Genomic DNA, 20,580 nt, shown 5'->3' with positions numbered 1-20,580 from the left:
TAACTTGGAAATAACGTTTTTTGCTATTTGAAAATACTGGGCCGATAACATTTTATGTTATTTATAACAAGATTTGTTATTCGTCGTTATGATTTTTTTTGTTATTGGATTGTTATTGTAATAACATACTAATAACATTTTTAGTAATTCTTCGAACAAATCTTTGTTATTATTTTTTGTTATTTTAACAACTAATCCGATCATCCCAATAACAGTTGGAGGTATTTTTCCATAACAAAAAATGTTATTACAAAGTTGTTTTAGCTTTCAACCAATATCAAACCAATAACGAATTTTGTTATGATAACATAAACTGTTATTAAACTCTTATGCAAAAATGGATTTTCAAGAAGATTCCATAACATTTTCTGTTATTTTAACAGTATTTGTTATTGAAATGGCATGAATTTAGTTATTACCGTCTGTAGGTAAATCGCCATTATTGATTTTTTTTCTTAACCCTCTACAACCCAACCCCGCCTCTAGACGGGCTTCGATTTAAAAATTTGCCAAAAATCCATTTTTTAACCAATTTTTGATCCTCAAAAAGCATTGGAAAGAAGAACTTTTAAAATTTTAGAAAATTTAAGGGTTGGAAGTTTGACTAGTTTTATGTGACTTTGCCAATGTTTAAAAAAATGTAATTTTTTTAGGGGTCAACTTTGGCTGTGTTTTTTACTAACATTTCCTATATTTTACCTAAAAAGAAGTTTGCAGTAATTTTTCTAGTGCCCCAGACTATGCCTCTACGCATTTATTTACAATTTAAATGATGATGGTTCCATTTTATAGCAGAAAATGTGAAAAACATGCAAAAAATTGAAAAAATTACTGTAAAAACATGAAAAAATTAGATAGGCAAAATGTTATGATAGGAGGTGGTAGAGTAGGCCAAATACTACCAAAAACAAACATAAACTAAACAAGATAAATGCAAATTAAAATACTAAAAATTAAACAAGAAAAACATAAAACAAGAGAAGTAAAGTTTTTTGTAGAACAAAAGTTGCTCAAAATGGGAAATATAAAAATTTTCGAAAAAAAAAATTGGGCAGTAGAGGGTTTACTTATTCCAGAAGATCAAAAAAGGTGAGGGCAGAAATTATTTGGAAGGTTTGTAAATTATTTGAAATAATCATAATTGTTGGAATCATGAAAAATAAAAAAAAAATTGAACATTATGATAATATTTTTATCAGAATGACAAGAAAAAATTACTTAAGCCTAACGTTTAAATTGAAAAATTAGTTCTACCAAAAACTTCATTTCTCTTTTTTTCTCTATTCTTTTGTTGCTGTATCTCAGCAATCAGGGAAAGCCAAAGTTTCTTCTTGGACAAACATATAGGAAATTTTCTGAACTTTTGAAACTGTTTAGCTATGGCCATTATTGAAAAAGTAAAAACACTGAAAACCTTACGAAAATATCAGACTTTTTTTCATATTAAAAAACATATACCGTACTATTCAATTTTGAATTCCATTTTGAATTTAAATGAGGTTAAAATTTCAATTTGACCACATTTTCAATTTCTTCCAAAAGCCTAAAAGTTCATAATAATCGACAACACTTCCAATTATATTTTGGGTTTTTTGGGGCAAAGCTCAATGTTGTCTTATTTGATTTAAAAATAAAACCAAAAATTATATTTTTTTCTAAAACAAAGTTTTTTGTAATTTGTCTTTCGTGTTAAAGTCAATTTATATTTTTTTATGTTTCAGTCTTCCCCTTTCAGAATTTCCCCTTAAATCAGGGGACAAAAACAAGATTATTACCAACAACTAAAATTTTCATTGAAAAATGTATAGAAATGATTGTAAATTATAAATTGATCATAACATAACGATTTTTTTTTAAATCAAATAAAATATTGCGATTCAAATCACGAAAAGTCGAGAAATAACATAACAAATCAATAAATAAATAAATAACATAATAAATAATATAATAACATCTCTAACCTGCCGTTTTTATACATCACTACTTGAAAAAGTACACCTTGAGACAATTTTGACAAGCAAATTCAATTCTAAAAAATAAATTTATTGCTACTATTTGTAGGAAAATCAATTAATTAAATTTATAAATTAATAAATAGACACATGTCATTCCATATTGGAACGGTTCCTTCAAACGACTGGGTTTTCACAAACACAGCTCTTTTTTGTGAACCACGTTTTTTTTACATCTTTTTAGAGAACCGGCTCTTTGAGCAGCTCGCTCTTTGTTGTTCACCTCTAATTTTAATATTAAATCGTACATATCTATTGATTATTTTTTTTTAAATCATTTGATCTTTCATACACTATAAGTAATAACCATTATTTCAAATGAAAATAGAAAGGAGAAGACAATTCGTATCTAATCTAATCAAATCTAATCAAATCAAATCAAATCAAATTTAATCTAATCTAATCTAATCTAATCTAATCTAATCTAATCTAATCTAATCTAATCTAATCTAATCTAATCTAATCTAATCTAATCTAATCTAATCTAATCTAATCTAATCTAATCTAATCTAATCTAATCTAATCTAATCTAATCTAATCTAATCTAATCTAATCTAATCTAATCTAATCTAATCTAATCTAATCTAATCTAATCTAATCTAATCTAATCTAATCTAATCTAATCTAATCTAATCTAATCTAATCTAATCTAATCTAATCTAATCTAATCTAATCTAATCTAATCTAATCTAATCTAATCTAACACAAACGCAGCCAGTCCTTTTCTTGTCAATTTTAATAATTGCATTACATCCGAGAACACTCGAAAATGTAATACAAAAATTAAAACGGCCAGCCCTACTGCGTTGTGTTTACCTCAGAGAGGATTCTGAGAACGGATCACATTTCACAGAATCTACGGGGGAGGAAGGATGCGTGGACATATCGTACCAAATGCTCCGGAAAAGGAGAAGCCAATGCGTATCTAAACAATTTTTCAAGACATAAATGCCACAAAAGTGGAACAATGTCTATTTTCTTTCGACTGATACATTTAAAAAAACTGAACGGAAATAATCATTACCAACCACTTTTTCGAAAAAAAAACAAGTCGATCAGATTTTTTTTACAGAAAGATTTCAAGTTTTTTCGTTTCCCTTTTGTATAAACAGCCACTTAATTTGTATGAAGACTTCATATTGAATTTGATTTCATTTCTTTAGACATAAGGAATCATTGGACAAAGTTTAATTAAAAATTAGAAAGAAAGCGGAACCAGTTATCGCGAAAGAAAAGGTTTGAAAACAGTAAATTAAATTTTCATTGTAAAAAAATCGTTCTCCTTTTTTGTAATTGAATACATCATGCATTCCCCATCGACACAGATTCAATCTTTCCATCACAATAAATGATTAAATTAAAAAAAAAATAACCTGTGACGCCAAATTTAATTATGCTCCCCCCTACCCCTCATTCTTCTCCCTCCGGCAGGTGTCCCCGGGAAGCGTAACGAGATCTACTACAACTGCTGTCCGGAGCCTTACATCGACATCACATTCGCCATCATCATCCGGCGGCGGACGTTGTACTATTTTTTTAATTTGATCGTCCCGTGCGTGCTGATAGCGTCGATGGCACTGCTCGGGTTCACCCTACCGCCGGACTCCGGGGAGAAGCTCTCACTAGGTTTGCCAATTCTGGGGGTCCAAATTTTTGATTTTCAATCGCCGGAGGATCAACAGCAGATTTTTGATTTTGATTTTGTTTCAATTTTTTTTTAATTATTTTAAATTTGATTTTTATTAAAAGATTTTCCATCTGTTTGTCTGTGCTTCAAAGTCCTGCGTTCGAGAATTGATATCTTAATTTAAGCATCAAAAGCTGCTCCGCAAATCTTTGCGCGTCCCTAATTGACACTACTTGGCAGTTTTCCACGGAAAATTTCCCAGACTTTTGCCAAGTCAGCTCTTTTTTGTTATCTCTCTGTTGTCCTGCCGAGCGTGCCCAAACAGAAACGAAAAAAAAAATCATAATAAAACGGGCCATTAGTGGAAAATCCGAGGATTAATTGGCCATATTTTCTCTCTTTTCTCTTTTCTTTTCTCCCCAAACTTGTGTGTGTGGTTGTGTCCGTTTGTGACGGCGTGTGTGTGTGTGCGCGTGACTTTATCTCCCACTGTATTTCAATTTAACGCTTATCCCGGGCCGGATTTCGGAAACCCATTTGGTCCTGAAACCAACTCAACTCACCTTGGAAAAAAAAACCAACCAACCAACCTACTACCACCGTGTGTCATCTATGTGTTTGTCTTTGTTTATGTGTACGTGCACGTGTACGCGCGTTCAGGTGTAACAATTTTATTATCATTGACTGTATTTTTAAACATGGTTGCTGAAACAATGCCAGCCACGTCGGATGCTGTTCCACTTTTAGGTAGGTGTTATCTTGTATGGTGCAAAACCCTTCTTTTGTTCGTTTTTTGTATCGATTCGTTGTATTTTAAGTTTTTTTGTAATTCTGTTTTCACCACATTTTCGTTTTTGTTTGTTTTATTTGTGTTTTTTATTTCACACTTTGGCCTTTGCAAAAGCAAAAAGATTTGATTTTCTTCTGTTTGTTACCAGCCCTTGCAAAATTTGTCCAAAACAATTTTAAGAGTTTTCCGTTTTTCAAAATACAGAATTTTCCCCACCGAAAAAAAAAGAAACAATGACGTGCATTCTTCTCAGAGAGATCTCCATCGATTAGTTGCTTGCCGTAATCGTAGCTTTCGAGTGTCTTGAAAATCAAACAAACCAAATACAAAAAAAAGAAAAATCATTTTTGCATTCTTCTAGAGAATCTAGTGTGCTTTCTTCTATCGATTAGTCACATTTTGAAGATCATTAAATTTTCTAGACGATTTCCGTTTCAACCCTACCCACCACCGCCCACCCCCCAAAACTTTGTCGTAACAAACATCGTTCGTTCGTACTTTTTCCGTTTTATTCTCTGTACCTAGAGCTTGATTGGCGCTAAATTGTTTGTCAAACCAGTGTTGTTGTTTTTTCCGTTCCGTTTTTTCGTCAAACTGTCAAACTGTTTTTCAATTTCGAACCCTCAGTTTTCCTCAGTTTCCATTTTTACTGTATTTTAAGTTTTTTCATACAACCGAAAAAAAAACAAAAAAAAAACCGGGAATGCTTGAATTCCACGCAAAAAAAAGATTACACAAAAAAAGTACCATCAAGATAACTTATCCGGACACCTGTGCATAGTTCTTCAATTTTGCTTTGTACAGTCTAGCGCGGGCGGAGGCTCACTACTGGAATGCTGCCGTGAACTGTAACACCCCCGCCCCACCATCACCCCCTAATTCACCGTACCCCGTTACCTTGTAGGAAAGCTGTAAACGTTTAGAAGAGTGTGCGTGTGTGATTTTGTAGCTCGGCGAAAGCTATCGTTGGAAATTGAAATGCAAAAAAAAAACACACTGAGTAGAGTAAAATAATCACACGATCATCACAAACAGAATATTGGATGTACAAAGGAAACAGTTGCTAAAAACCAAAAAAAAAAAAAAGAACATTCACGAACACATGTAGAAAAATGTCGCTTCATATTTGCATGCATGATATGTGTAAGAAAGTATTTGAGTGTAAAAATAGATCATTTGATAAAACTTGGGAAAAAGAATGGGAACTGAAAGAATGGAAATACTTTTAAAAAAATAAAAAGCAGTATTTACCTGATCGCATCAACCACAAAATCTTTATTTATAGATATTCAAGCAAACATTTTGGTACAAAGTCATTCGAAGTTTTCAAAAATTGAATAATTTAAAATATATTCTCAGAAAAGAAATAAACATATAGCCCAAAGAATAAAACATGTACAATACACCATGGAACTAAAAAAATATGTTTCATATATATAAACATTACAAACAGCAAAAAAAAACAAATTTTTAATTAAAAATTGAACAGATAAAATGTAAATTTTGGAAGGCTGAAAAAATGATCGGATAAATCATCAAAAACTGATGAAAATTCACCAGTTTCTGTAATAATATTACACATTTTTTGGACACCAAATCTTTCACCATTCTGATGAATAATTCCATAAGAAAAATTTCTGTGTAACAATTATAAAAATTTAATTATCTTGTTTCACAGATCATTTTAAATCGATAATTTTATATATATTGCAACACTGTTTGATTTTTTTTTCTCTGATTCATTAGTTGAGCTTTTTAAAGTTTAGAATAAATTGTTGAATTTGTCGTAAAATTTGTCAACCAGAGCTTTCTGCACCAAGATTTGTGTAACAGATATTTTGAGAATCTTCAAAACTACGGAAACAAGACATATAACTTTGGATTCAACCCCTTAAATGCTACAGTCTACTGAATAATTTACAACAAGGACTAATTGTTTTTACAGGACTGCAGGACTTGCAGGACTGAGTCCGTAAGTTAAAAAAAAATGGGAGAAAACTTTCTTGGTTGCTGTGCACTCTTTAAAAAAAGTGTTTGAATTTTATACCTTTGAATTGAGATAAGGATTGATCCTTAAGTTATTAAGAAACTTATTAAGAATTGCATGACGAACAATCAGACATTTTTTTTATTGGATTGTCACGTTTGAGATAAAATTCAAATAATTTTGATTTGAAAAATATTTCCGTATTTTACACTTAAATCATTTGATAAGTAAACTCAAATAATCAAAAATATTTGACATTTAAAAACAAATGATAAAATAAAAATTTTCAGTGTTTGTTACTGATTCAAGAATATTTTTTTGATTGCCAACCCAATGTTTTTTTTGTTTTTTTTTTATGTCAAATCAATAAAAACTATTTCACTTATTTACCGTTATGGTTCTGAATGATATTTAATATTTATGAAATCTCAAGAATTTCTCAATTGTCCGATATTTTCTATTTTGTAATTAATTTGGATGAAATTTGAAACGGTGCAGTCCCAATTTAAAAGAAGCTGATTTGCATAATTAGTTGGATGGCTTGATGTTTGCACTGAAAATCTTTCAAAATTATGAGAACATATGTAAAAATTTTAATTAAGAAAGTATGGTAATTGTGATTTAATATAAAGGGTACTCATAACTGAATTCAAATGTTTAAATTATAATTAAGAGCAGTTTCAAGAAAACTGATTTTTTGCCATGTGCACTTTTCTTAATTTCAACACTGTTGTATTTGTTTTAAAAAATTAATATAATAAAAATAAATAACAAAAAAATAACGTTTTTCCATAAAGTTCTGCTCAAATTGCTCCCAAAATGTAAGGGTTGGTCAGACCTCAAGACTGATTGTGACCAGGGAATGGCTGTTCTGCATATTGATCTATCCTTGTGAGTGTTTCCTTACAAGTCCCATACATCAACAAGAATTTAGCGGCCATGACAAACAGTGCGTGGTCGAATGGTTACGCTGTCCGCTTTGTAAGCGGATGATTCTGGGTTCGATTCCCATCTGCTCCAACCTTCCATCGGATGAGGAAGTAAAATGTCGGTCCCTGCCTTGGTTGTTGTTAGGCCGTTAAGTCATTCCAGGTGTAGGAGTCGTCTCCATGCCATAAGTACAAACAACACACCAAACCAAGCTTACTCCGGTGGAATCGCTGGCGGCGGTTGGACTCGCAATCCAAAGGTCGTCAGTTCAAACACTGGGGTGGAAGGTTCCTTGGAGTAGAAAGAGGTTTGGGTGCTCTCCCCATTCAAGCCTTCGGACTCCTAGGTTCGAGCAGAAACTTGCAATAGAGACCACAAAAGACCCGGGGGTCGTTAATGTGGATGGTTTGATTTTTTTTGACAAACAAAAAAGGAAGGTTATGTTTACAACATTCCAATCCAAAAAAGTCACACAGAAAAAAAAACTATTTTCAATTTCACTTTTTATAAATTTAAGTGATCATCCCATATCTTTTTCTAATGTTTTCTTATGCTAAATACAACCAAAAGCATTGTTTGGGTTTTAATTGAGGAAAGATTCTGTTACCTAAGATATGATCATTATTTCAAAATTCTATTTTATTCGACAAAAATTAAATAAGGTTCTCCGTTTTGAAATTATAAACCTTTTAAGTGAAAATTTGCAATTTGGAAATATTTCATAAAAGAAAAGTAACTGTACAGACAACATTTTCGAGCAGCTCAGAAAATTTACTCAAGGTTTTCAAATCAAACCTGCCATTTAAAATTAGCCAAACGCAATTATTGGCCGAATTTTCAATTATAAAGCATGATTAAAAAATACATTTTTTTCGATAAGAGCTCAAAAAAAATAGTTTCAATTACAACATTTAAAATCGAACCAATCTGCCATTTGGTTAGTTTATGAAATCATGCCAGCTTAGAAAATAATAAACATTAAATTTGAAGATTTTAGTGCTCAGGAAACAGCAGTCTCAAACGAATAGATTTAGGAAATATTTCTGAATTTTCCAAATGTTTTGGTATATTTTTTCATTTGCAAAAAACTGAACATTTTCAAAAAAAATATCTTTAAAATTCTTGTAATTTGACAATTTTGTAGCATTTCTTAAAATGAATTAACTAATAACTCATATTTGTAGAGTAGGGCGTCCGAATTATGAGACTTTTTTATTCAAAAACTCGCTCCTTAGGCTGAATATCGTTTAAGAATTTAAGAAATCTGGGCCAAATATTTGCTAAACCGTTCAATATTTATCCATCTAGGTGAAGTTTGTATGGGAAAATCAGAAAAAAATCTTATTTCCATCCAAATATTCTCAAAAGTGAGATTCTCATAGAAAATGAAAAGCTGAAAAACATACCTATTCCTAAAAAGTTATTAGCGATTTAACAAAGTCATTTTTGCATGAAAAATATTTTTGTCACAAACTTCAGGCTTGGGTTAATCTGAACTAATTTCGATAAAAATTAGTTCAGCTGCTTGAAATAATCCAAAAACCGTTTTCCGCACACAACTGTAAAGAAATTTTCCTTAAAAAATAGAAGTATCATCCGAAAAGAAATGTTAATATTTTGTATGACACTATGTTCTACGTTTTCCAAAAAATCATCTTTTCTTCAAAAAGTCATAACTTCGGTAAAAGATTGATACGTTTCATATTTTAGAGCAAAATTTTAATTATTTGTTCCCTAGAACGAAAATGAAAAAAAAAAATACAAAGCATACAAACAATCCTCAATTTGCTTAAATTTAGAGAATAACTATTTTTTTATATTTACTTTGTTTAATGTTATCTTATTTCAGATTATTAGCATAAGCGTAACGAATTGATTTTTTTAATGTAATTTTTCGATTCTGCGATAATAAATTGGTTCAATTTTCATAGCTCGACTTAAATTTATTTTCAAACTAGACCCATTACCATTAAATCATTTTTAATTCTCCCCAAGAACGAACTGAATTCCTTTTTGGGTTAAATTTCCATTCACCATGTGAGAAACGCTGCTCAAAATGCTTATTCAATAAACATCTTTTAAAATAAACATAAATAAATTTTCCTTTTTGCATAATCTTGATGCAATTTTATTATTTTTAAAAAATATTGAATTGAAAAATTAAAAAATGAATTTTTAATAGGGTTTTTATTAAATGGAGCTCAATTCCAAAACTGGTTATCAATCATACACATATTTTTCGGTAGCTCTGCAAAGGATTAACGAGTAAACGATTTTTTCGTGAATCTCTCTTATTTGCCTTTGCTCCACTAGATTTGATCGTTTCAGATTGTCATAAGTGAACGTTGATAACATATTAGGGATGGTATCCCTGCGAATAGACTAGAAAGGGCAAAATTCCAAGTCACTTTCGAATTTCGAACTTTTTCTTATTGCATAGTTAAAATCATAAGAAGTTCTTTATGTGCAGACATTATTCGGATTTAAAATGAGTAAAATTTTAACACTAACTCTTCTAAATGTTTCCTTCGACAATTAGAAGAATGTTAAGGCGGCCAGCAGCAATATGAACGAAATCGTAAAGTGTAACCGTTAAGCATCTTCGTGTTACGTGAATGGCAGCATCCCGCATTTAGTCTTCGCCCGGGCGCACACATCGTTGTATTTTGTTTACTTTTCATATAGGTGACACAGGCAAAGACAAAAAATAAAACAGGTTGAGTACAGGTGCAAGGTAACATCTCAGCAGAGTGTGGTAAACTAGTTTAAGGCCTCAGGAATTGATCCTAGTTTGTAAGGAATTGGATTAATTATGAGTTTATAAATTGAGAATAATTTCTTTTACACATAAACATCACTTCAGGAGTTTGAAAGCAGGGATTACATCACCTAAACAATCACAACACACAGTATAATTTCAACTATCACTATTTGCTGTACATGGGTACTGATCATTTTCCATCTAATTAAACGCACCGTAGTAAATCTGTGTAGTTCTTATTGAGATCCCAAGTCTATCTCTCAACTATTCTAAGCTGTACTTTCAGTCTTTTAAGCAATTTGAGTGATCAAGATCTAACCATCAACTCCAATCTAGACTATCAATAATGCATGCAATCAAAAAAAAAAAAGTTTGAAACAAGTCTTCAAAAAGTGTTGTTTTCCGAGTACATTAAACAAATCGATGTATTTTCCAAACGTGTAAAGCTTGTGTGAAGTGGCTGTTGAAATGGCTTGGAATTGATGTAGTTTCGAACTGTAATTGTAATTTCTGTAAAAAAAAATTAGATGATTTGTCGTGACGTTTCCAGGCTTACCTTCACAGACCAGATCTCTAAAAGGGGGAAGAAACACTACAAAAGCACATTCAAAAGCAAAAAAACAGAACAGAACATTTCTCTCATTTTCCGTTTCAACACAGACGACATTTTCTATTCACAGAGCTCGGTCGGAAAACGTCCGGTCGCGCGTTTGAGTCGACGACACGTCCAGCACTAATCATAAAACATGTCCTCGTCTACGTGTTTGTTTTTTCTTGTTCTTTCTCGTCCACAGGCACATATTTTAACTGCATCATGTTTATGGTTGCATCATCCGTTGTTTCGACAATTTTAATTTTAAATTATCATCATAGAAATGCGGACACACACGAAATGTCTGATTGGGTGAGTATTTGGGCCAACTGTAGTTTCCATCCATGTTTTGTTTTTGGGGTTAGATGTGAAGTGTGTGAGGTGGCCAAAACTTGGTCTGCCCAATCTGGTGTACTGACCTGGCGTTCCAAAAGGGACTTCTCGAGCCAAAAAGTAGCAGCAGTGTGGTCAGAATTTTCCGGTGGTGGTGCATGTGGAAAATTTATTCGAGGTCAACTAGCAAATTTAGTATTTTCATCAGTTTTTCTGACTCCATTACAAGTTAGTTTTTGAAAAAAAAAAAACAATCTAAAACTAAATATGGTTGAATGACACCATTGACTAAACATTTCTATAAACAAAATAGTAGTCAAATCTTGAAAATATAGTCGAATATAAAAAAAAATCATTTTACATCTGCTTAAAACAGATTTAATTATTCTATTTTTAAATTCCATGACAACTTCTCAGAATAAAAAAAAATCAATTATCAGTGGGCTAACATAACAACCTGGCCCAATTAGGGTTTTGAAAGGAACTGGAAGATGGATATTTATGTTTTATTTGAATATCATTGATGTATACAATATACATGCCAGATTCTTGCGACAAAATTTCGAAAAAGAGCAACTCTCCCCGAATCCCGGAAATGGATTTAATTTGTACTTTTTGTTTGGTTCAAACGCTGTTACCAAAAAAACCACATGTTTAGTCATTGGTTCGCTCAAACAATTTGAACAGTTCTCAATAAATAATGGTACGTGAATATTCAAAAATCTGTATGAGCAATTCTCTACCAAAACCGGAAATGGATTTTATTTGTATTTTTTGATTTGGCTCAAACTTTGTGGGGGCCTTCCCTATGACCAAATATGCTATTTTGTGTCATTGGTTCACCCATACAAGTCTCCATACAATTTTGGCTGCTGTCCATACAAAAATGGTATGTAAATATTCAAACAGCTGTAACTTTTGAGTGAATTTTCTGATCAATTTGGTGTCTTCGGCAAAGTTGTAGGTATTGTTGAGGACTATTGAGAAAAAAATAGGTACACGGAAAAGAAAATTTGAGGATTTTTTATCAACTTTTTTTTTACTAAAACTCAATTTCCCAAAACGTATTTTTTGATTTTTGAGATTTTTTGATATGTATTAAGGGACAAACATCCGCAACTTTTGAGCCATAGAGAAACATGGTCAAAAAATCTGCCGCCGAGTTATGATTTTTTGAAAAAATAGTGATTTTTGGAAAAAAATTGAAGTTTCATACAAAAACAAGTTTGACATTATTTTTTAATGCAAAATTGAATTTGCAATCGAAAAATACTCTACATATTTTTTGATAAAGGGCTCCGTTTTCTAGATATAGCCACCGAAAGTTTGATTTTAGCGAAATATTTGCAGTTTTTCAGCCGCTGTATCTTCAGCATATTTCGCTAAAATCAAACTTTCGGTGGCTATATCTAGAAAACGGAGCCCTTTATCAAAAAATCTGTCAAGTACTTTTCGATTGTAAATTCAATTTTGCATTAAAAAATAATGTCAAACTTGTTTTTGCATGAAACTTCGATTTTTTCCAAAAATCACTATTTTTTCCAAAATTCATAACTCGGCGGCAGATTTTTTGACCATGGTTCTCTATGGCTCAAAAGTTGCGGATTTTTGTCCCCTAAAACATATCAAAAAATCTCAAAAATCAAAAAATACGTATTTTGGGAAATTGAGTTTTAGTGAAAAAAAAGTTGGTAAAAAATTTTTTTTTTCCGTGTACCTATTTTTTTCTCAATAGTCCTCAACAATACCTACAACTTTGCCGAAGACACCAAATTGATCAGAAAATTAACTCAAAAGTTACAGCTGTTTGAATATTTACATACCATTTTTGTATGGACAGCTGCCAAAATTGTATGGAGACTTGTATGGGTGAACCAATGACACAAAATAGCATATTTGGTCATAGGGAAGGCCCCCACAAAGTTTGAGTCAAATCAAAAAATACAAAAAATAAAAATGGTCGAAATCGGCCGATTTCGTAGAGAGAGTTGCTCGTATGTTTTGATGGAGTTTTATGCTCGCTTTGGCGTTTTCGGCAAAGTTTTTTTTTGCTGATTTTTCAATCATTTTTTATTTTAAATTATTTATAAACTTATTTTGGAGACAAAAACCCAAAACTTTTGAGCAGTAGAGAAGTTTCTACAAAAATATATATATATTTTTTTTGTAGAAAAACAAGTGTTTTTAAATAGAAATTTAACCGATTTTTTTCTACGGTTTTTAGGCTGTGGCATATATTTTCCAAAGTTTTTGTCGCTTTCTCCTCTTCAAAACTGGTCCGAAATTCAGAGGGCAAAACAATTTTTTTTTCGCATTTTAAAGAAAACAGAAGTTTGGCATGATAATCATTATCATGTTTGAGCTCGTTTCAAAATATTATATAAAATTCCAATGAAATAGCATCGCAAAAAAAAAAACAATTTTCGTCAATTTTAAGGTATTTTGAAAAATTATGATTGGAAAACAACTGGACAACTGGATTTTAGAGCATTTTTTTCATGCTAATGTTAAAAATAAGGCTTATAACTAATTTAAATTTTTAATCTTTTTTTTTGCCCCCTCGTCAGAGCCTAGGGACATAAACTTTAAAAAAAATTAGCAACATACTCATGTAAAATAGAAACAATTTGAAATTAAAGAAAAAAAATGCTAAATTCTTGATCATATCGAAAAAAAAAAAATTTAAAAATTCTTAAATTCAAATGGTCCAAACATTCAATCAAACGTCCTTTTGGAATGATATGCTTGATTCCAAAATTTTCAAAAATGTTTCCTTTTCAAGTTAATCAGAAAATATCATAAATGTTTAATTTTTTTACCAATATTTTCTAAGAAGAATGTATTGACAATTTAATTAGGGGGCTGTTTGGGTGAGAATAAAAAAACATCAATTTTCCGTTTTCCTTTTTCCGCTGATCATATCTCAACAACCAAAATATTTTCAGAAACGCTCATTATTATTTTTTATAAACAATTTAAAATATAAAAAATAACATCTGTAAACGGTGCACTATATTAAAATTTATGTAACGTATTTTCGATTGCGAAAACAAATGAGTTAGATTTTTAAAATATAATAATGGGACAATTTATAAAATCGGTTTATTTCGTTGAGAATTGCTCAACAATAAAAAAAGGAGAAATTCTCAAACGAACTTGAATTTTCTTGGATATTTTTGGAATATTTTCATTACCTATTTTGGTCTTCTTTTTGTTAAATATCTGGGTAAGGAGAGGCAGAATCACAGCGAATAATTATGAGTTGAACTTTATTGAACAAAACAATTGAAATATTTTCGCATTCTTCACTGTGCAAGCATCAATTAATTGACTAGAAATAACATATGGGTAGGGTAGGGTAGTCATCAATGAGACACTTTTGGTTTTCAACTTTCAAAGATTTTTCTCATTTTTTCATCAGCAAGTTTTAATGAGCTTTTTGTTGCATTTTTTTTCTTTTAATGTGTTCTAACATTGACCAAAATATGAGATCGATCCGACATCTACAGCCAGAGTTATTCAACTGTCTCATTGTAGACGCACTTGGCAGGAACAATGAGACAGCTGGGGAACAATGAGACACGCTACGAAAATCAAGATTTTTCTAGTAAAACATCATGTTTTTGTATTGTTCCATTGCAGGTAACTTGCCTTGAACATTTTAGAGCAATTTTGCCAACATGAAACTTTAAGTAACAAAAGTTATACTAAAAATAATTTAAATTTTTTAAAATTCGTATATTTATACCAAATAACTTTGTATTTTTGGTTAATTGAAGTTAAACTCTATTAATATGCCAAAAATCACTTTTAATTCATGTTTTGAAAGATTTACATAGATTTTGAAAAGTTTAATGAAGAAAAATCAAAGTGTCTCATTGTTACCCATGAGCTGAAATGAGTGGGGAACAATGAGACAGTCCTGGATACTGGGTATACTCTAAATTTTGGCCAAACCCAATGAAAGGACATTGTAGCCCAACTCAATCCCTATGGAACGTCGAAAGAAATTTGAAGAAATATTAGTTTTGGTGTTAATGGCAGCCTACGAGCGAAAAAGTAATTTTTGTACATAATTTACTTTTACACCCCAGAATCAAACATGTATGAATAACTCTTCAAGGGAGCGTCCATAACCAAAGTCACTATAATGGCAGACGTGTATCCAGTAGACACACCTTTCCTCCAAATATGAGCCTGATTGGTTGAAACTACGACTTGTTAGAGCCATTTTATCATTGTTCCCCGTGTCTCATTGATGACTACTCTACCCTAATTCTCTACCAACTCACACAAAATCGGGAAAAGTTGCCCGACCCCTCTTTGATTTGCGTGAAACTTTATCCTAATGGGTAACTTTTGTCCCTGATCACGAATCCGAGGCCCGTTTTTTGATATCTCGTGACGGAGGGGCGGTACGACCTCTTTCATTTTTGAACGTGAGAAAAAAGAGGTGATTTTCAATAATTTGCAGCCTGAAACGATGATGAGATAGAAATTTGGCGTCAAAGGGACTTTTATGTAAAATTAGACGCCCGATTTGATGGCGTACTCAGAATTCCAAAAAAACGTATTTTTCATCGAAAAAAACACTAAAAAAGTTTTAAAAATTCTCCCATTTTCCGTTACTCGACTGTAAAAAATTTTGGAACATGTCATTTTATGGGAAATTTAATGTACTTTTCGAATCTACATTGTCCCAGAAGGGTCATTTTTCATTTAGAACAAAATTTTTATTTTAAAATTTCGTGTTTTTCTAACTTTGCAGGGTTGTTTTTAGAGTGTAACAATGTTGTACAAAGTTGTAGAGCAGACAATTACAAAAATTTTGATATATAGACATAAGGGGTTTGCTTATAAACATCACAAGTTATCGCGATTTTACGAAAAAAGTTTTGAAAAAGTTACTTTTGCGTTTCTCTTTGTTTCGTCGTCCGTGTCTGTCGCGGGTGACCATGAACGGCCATGATCGATGACGACCAACTTTTTAAAACTTTTTTCGTAAAATCGTGATAACTTGTGATGTTTATAAGCAAACCCCTTATGTATATATATCAAAAATTTTGTAATTGTCTGCTCTACAACTTTGTAGAACACTGTTACACTCTAAAAATAACCCTGCAAAGTTAGAAAAACACGAAATTTTAAAATGAAAAATTTTGTTCTAAATGAAAAATGACCCTTCTGGGACAATGTAGATTCGAAAAGTACATTAAATTTCCCATAAAATGACATGTTCAAAAATTTTACAGTCGAGTAACGGAAAATGGGAGAATTTTAAAACTTTTAGTGTTTTTCGATGAAAATACGTTTTCGGAATTCTGAGTACGCCATCAAATCGGGCGTCTAATTTTACATAAAAGTCCCTTTGACACCAAATTTCTATCTCATCACCGTTTCAGGCTGCAAATTATTGAAAAACACCTCTTTTTCGCATGTTCAAAAATGGAAGGGTCGTACCGCCCTCCGTCACGAGATATCAAAAAACGGACCTCGGATTCGTGATCAGGGACAAAAGTTACCCCTTAGGACAAAGTTTCACGCAAATCGAAGAGGGGTCGGGGCAACTGCTGTGTGAGTTGGCGGAGAATTACCCATATGTAAATTGGCTCTATTGCCAGAGGTTGGTATGAGCAGATATTTCAACTTTTTTTTAAATCTGTTTTCAGGGTATTAAAATATACATTTTCATCTATTAAGAAAATAAATTTGAAGACATTTGGATGTACCATTGCCAAGACATAGCTATTTTAAGTTAGCAGTTTCAAAAAACGGGTGCCACGATATCTCAACACTGCGTTGACCAAATCGGCTCAACATTTTGGTAAAGACTCACTAAACGGATCCCGTGTGCATGACGAAGGCCGATTCTACAAAAGTTTATTTAAAAAAAAAGATAAAAATATTTTTCTCTTTTTCATAGAAAAAATCTACAGTTTTTGATTTTTGTAATTTTTTAAAAACCTAAATTTCAAAATTGGGCTTCGTCATGCACAGGGAAGATGTCTTGAGAGTTCTCAGTCTAAATTTCAGCCATTTTGATCCATCCCATCTCGAGATATCGTGGCACCCGCAAATCAACTCGGTGTTTTGAGAAAAACGCTCACAAAGTTTGACGGTTCGCTTTGCGCATGGCAAAACTGTAAAACTTTAATCGTCTTCGACTTATTGAAATAATGAAATATCTTTATGAAACTTTCAGGAGTGATTGGAAATAATCTTTTGAAAGGATTTAATAAATAATCGGAATTTTAATTTTTGAGATTTTTTACATGTATGTAATCCCTTAAAAGTGTAATAAGGTTTTACAAAGTTGTAGAGCAGACAACTACAAAAAAAATGATAAAAGGGAACATAAGGGGATTGCAAATAAACATCACGAGTTATCGCAATTTTATGAAAAAAAGTTTTGAAAAAGTTACTTTTTGTGTTTCTCTTTGTTTCGTCATACATGTTAACGAAGAACTGCGCACTATGGGGTTTCAGGCGGCCATAAATCGAAAAACCGACATACTCTAATTATTTTTTTGGTATTTTTTTTCGAAAATAAACATTCTAACTAAGAAAAATCCGGAGTTTGAAAGTTGTAGGTTCAATATTCTCTGAATTGCAGACCTTCAAAGGCGAAAATGGTAAGAAAAAACATGTTTTTTTTGACAAAAAAATGATTATTTTTCATAGTTGTACTGTGTAGCTGTTTATGTATTTTTTCCTGCATCATTATAAATATTCAGAAAGGTAATTGATTCAACTTTTCAATAACATTTTACAAAACACACTTTTATAGGCTAAAAAAAATAATAAAAATCAAAAAGATGGATTTTTATTCAAAATTTAGTTTTTTCAACTTTGTTAATGGAGTACTTTTTTGTGTGCATTTGTGCGATCTGAAAATTTTGCAGCTTAAAATTTGAACCATGTCCTAACTTGTCTCCAAATTTCAAAGTGCACTTATGTGCACTTTTGAGTTATGCCATTTTGAACATTTTGATTCATGCAAGAAAATTAATGATTTCGCGTATACGCTTGGTTAAAATCACATTATTTACCTGCGGAGGCAGAAATGACGTACCTGCTATGTATGTTTTGAAATTGATTTGATATTCATGACTTTGTTGGTACCGTAAACTGGGGTGACTTTGATAGCCCGGGGTGACTTTGATAGGTTTTTCAAATGCCCGTCAAATTAATATTTAAACATTTTTGAGAATTTTGAGTACCGTCAGTGGGGGTGACTATGGGTCAAAAAACGAAACACCTCTCGAAATTTCTTAATAACAAAAACAATTTAAATAACATCGAAAATCTTTTAACGTAGATTTGTTCTTAGATAGTTTACTAACATTTTCCCAAAATATGGTCGATTTTGATGAACACTACCTTAAATGCCAATTGTTTGAAAATTGACCCAATCTCACCCCTTAGAGGGGGTGACATTGGGTCGAATGAAACTAAAATGATGCTGAAATACAAAGATATGGTAAAAACAAGTCATCCAACAGCGTTTCTTGTTCGAGGGAATCGTATTGACACGCTACAATGTTTGAAGTGGAGATTTTCAAATATTTGGGTAGTTTTCGAGCAATTCTAACAATAATATTAGAAAAATGATTTTTCGAGAGGTCATTTTTGGCCAAAAACGTACCCCAACTTTAGACATCTGCCAAAATAACAGGATATGTTCTAGGAACGAATTTTTTTCAGCGAAATCATCTTAAGATGTCCCCTACACAACCCTTTTAACAGAATTCAGTTTCATTGAAAAGAATCTGAGAAATGGTAAAATCCGTAAAAAATCACTTTGACCCAATCTCACCCCCCAGACCCAATGTCACCCCCACTGACGGTATGTAAGCATTAAGGGAAAGCTTATTATCGAACATATATGCAAAAATGTGACTGTTACATTGGATGTATCAAAAATAGTGGCCAAATCAAATTTCTATCAATGTCACCCCGGGCTATCAAAGTCACCCCAGTTTACGGTACTTAGGTACGTTTAATAAAATTAGAAATTCCTATTCTAAGTATTTTACAGAAACGATTCGTCGAATATTCATATCAGTTCGTTGTTGTGTTCTTTTGAAAGTATGGATAATAATACCGTAGTGTCCCTGTACGATATAACGAAGCACTATTCTGAAAACGTGAGAACTGCTTTCGAGTATATTTGTAAGAATTACAACATTGCAGAACCATCACATGATCAACTCAGGAAAAACCCACAGAGGAAAAACTACGCATGCTGTTCTGTAGCTCCAAACGAGGTATACAAAAGCCCATAGAAGAAGTTCATATTTTAAGTAATCTAAAGACAATCGGTTACATAGTGATTTTGATTTAGAAGAATTTATCGTGGAAAACGTGAATTTTGCAAGTGGATCAACCAAAAACGTGGACGAGAATCCATACAATGTTCCATAAAATAAACCGTCTAAAATTCTAAAACACCGCAAAAATCAAATTTTAATTGGAGGGGATGGGGGTCTTCAAAGAGAGGTGGATTTAAACTCAAGAAAAGAGGAGGGAGATTGAACGTAAATCAGAAACTTTAACATAGCATAAACCGCCATTCCGTGCATCAAATAGACAGAGCAAGAATATCAAAATTCACCACTTTAATGCATGTGGCCTCAAATATATGAAAGAATCGAAAATTAAACTTTTTTTTTTTGGAAAAATATCAAAATTCATTTGTTTTCATTATACTAAGTACAAACAACACAAAAAAGTCACAAAAAAGCAAAAAAATATTTTTGGCCGCTCGCTTATATGGAAATACCCCATAGTGCTGCGGCGAGAGTGTCATTCTGCAATGTCACAGAAAAATTCCCTAGCTGGTGGAATCCTGCAGTCAACCTGTAGCTTTTCCTGGTCCAGCGAAAAAACATCGCTAATTCTGGCTAAGCTGATTCAACAAACAAAGATGATTTTCCCAAAACCAGTAGGTTTTCAAACGGAATCAAACAATAAAGACAGTTTCTGAATGGATACAACCACATCGAATCCATAAACAACTTCAATTCATAAAAATGACGATCTCGCTTTCAACTTTCTTAAGATTTGCCTACAATTCCAGGTCCTCAAAAGCCAATAATTCTTCATTCTTGCAACAAAGAAAACAAATTTTAATAATTGATGACAATACTCTCTACTTTTGGCGAACAGTAAATTGGTTCCAATTTGACAGTTCAAAATTTAGGCCGTTTCGCGAACCATCATTAAGCACCCAGGTTTTAATAAAACAATTCAAATTTGTTGAATTTGGTATGAAGAATGACATAAGAAAACTATCTATTGTAAGACCCTTTCAAATGTTATGCTTGATTTTTTTAGAGGGCAACTATTTCTTTTAATATTTCTAACTTTAACCTAAAACTTTGCCCAGGACATCAATCCAGTCAGAAAATCCCATTTCAAGATACAGATTTTTATTTACTAATTTTGTATGACCAGCCCGCAGGTCGCCTGAAACATCTTTTCTCTATGAAATTTTCATGAAAATTGAACAAGATTTCACAAAGAACAACCCATCTATGACACAAACG

The 20,580-nt window shown here is 32.0% G+C and overlaps 1 protein-coding gene across 2 annotated transcripts in view; it reads left to right on the top strand.

The window, feature by feature from the left end:
* The window catches only part of LOC6049441 (neuronal acetylcholine receptor subunit alpha-7), a 232,286-nt gene that overhangs the window by 184,352 nt on the left and 27,354 nt on the right, over window positions 1-20,580 (top strand). For both annotated transcript variants that reach the window (XM_038258185.1, XM_038258184.1), the window contains 3 exons: window positions 3,444-3,638; window positions 4,300-4,386; window positions 10,902-11,011. In XM_038258185.1, the coding sequence (XP_038114113.1) occupies window positions 3,444-3,638; window positions 4,300-4,386; window positions 10,902-11,011 (392 nt within the window). The remainder of the gene's footprint in view (window positions 1-3,443; window positions 3,639-4,299; window positions 4,387-10,901; window positions 11,012-20,580) is intronic.

This window comes from Culex quinquefasciatus, chromosome 2 (genome assembly GCF_015732765.1).
Source record: "Culex quinquefasciatus strain JHB chromosome 2, VPISU_Cqui_1.0_pri_paternal, whole genome shotgun sequence".
Classification (NCBI taxonomy): Eukaryota; Metazoa; Arthropoda; class Insecta; order Diptera; family Culicidae; genus Culex; species Culex quinquefasciatus.
This window is presented reverse-complemented; position numbering and strand designations above follow the sequence as displayed.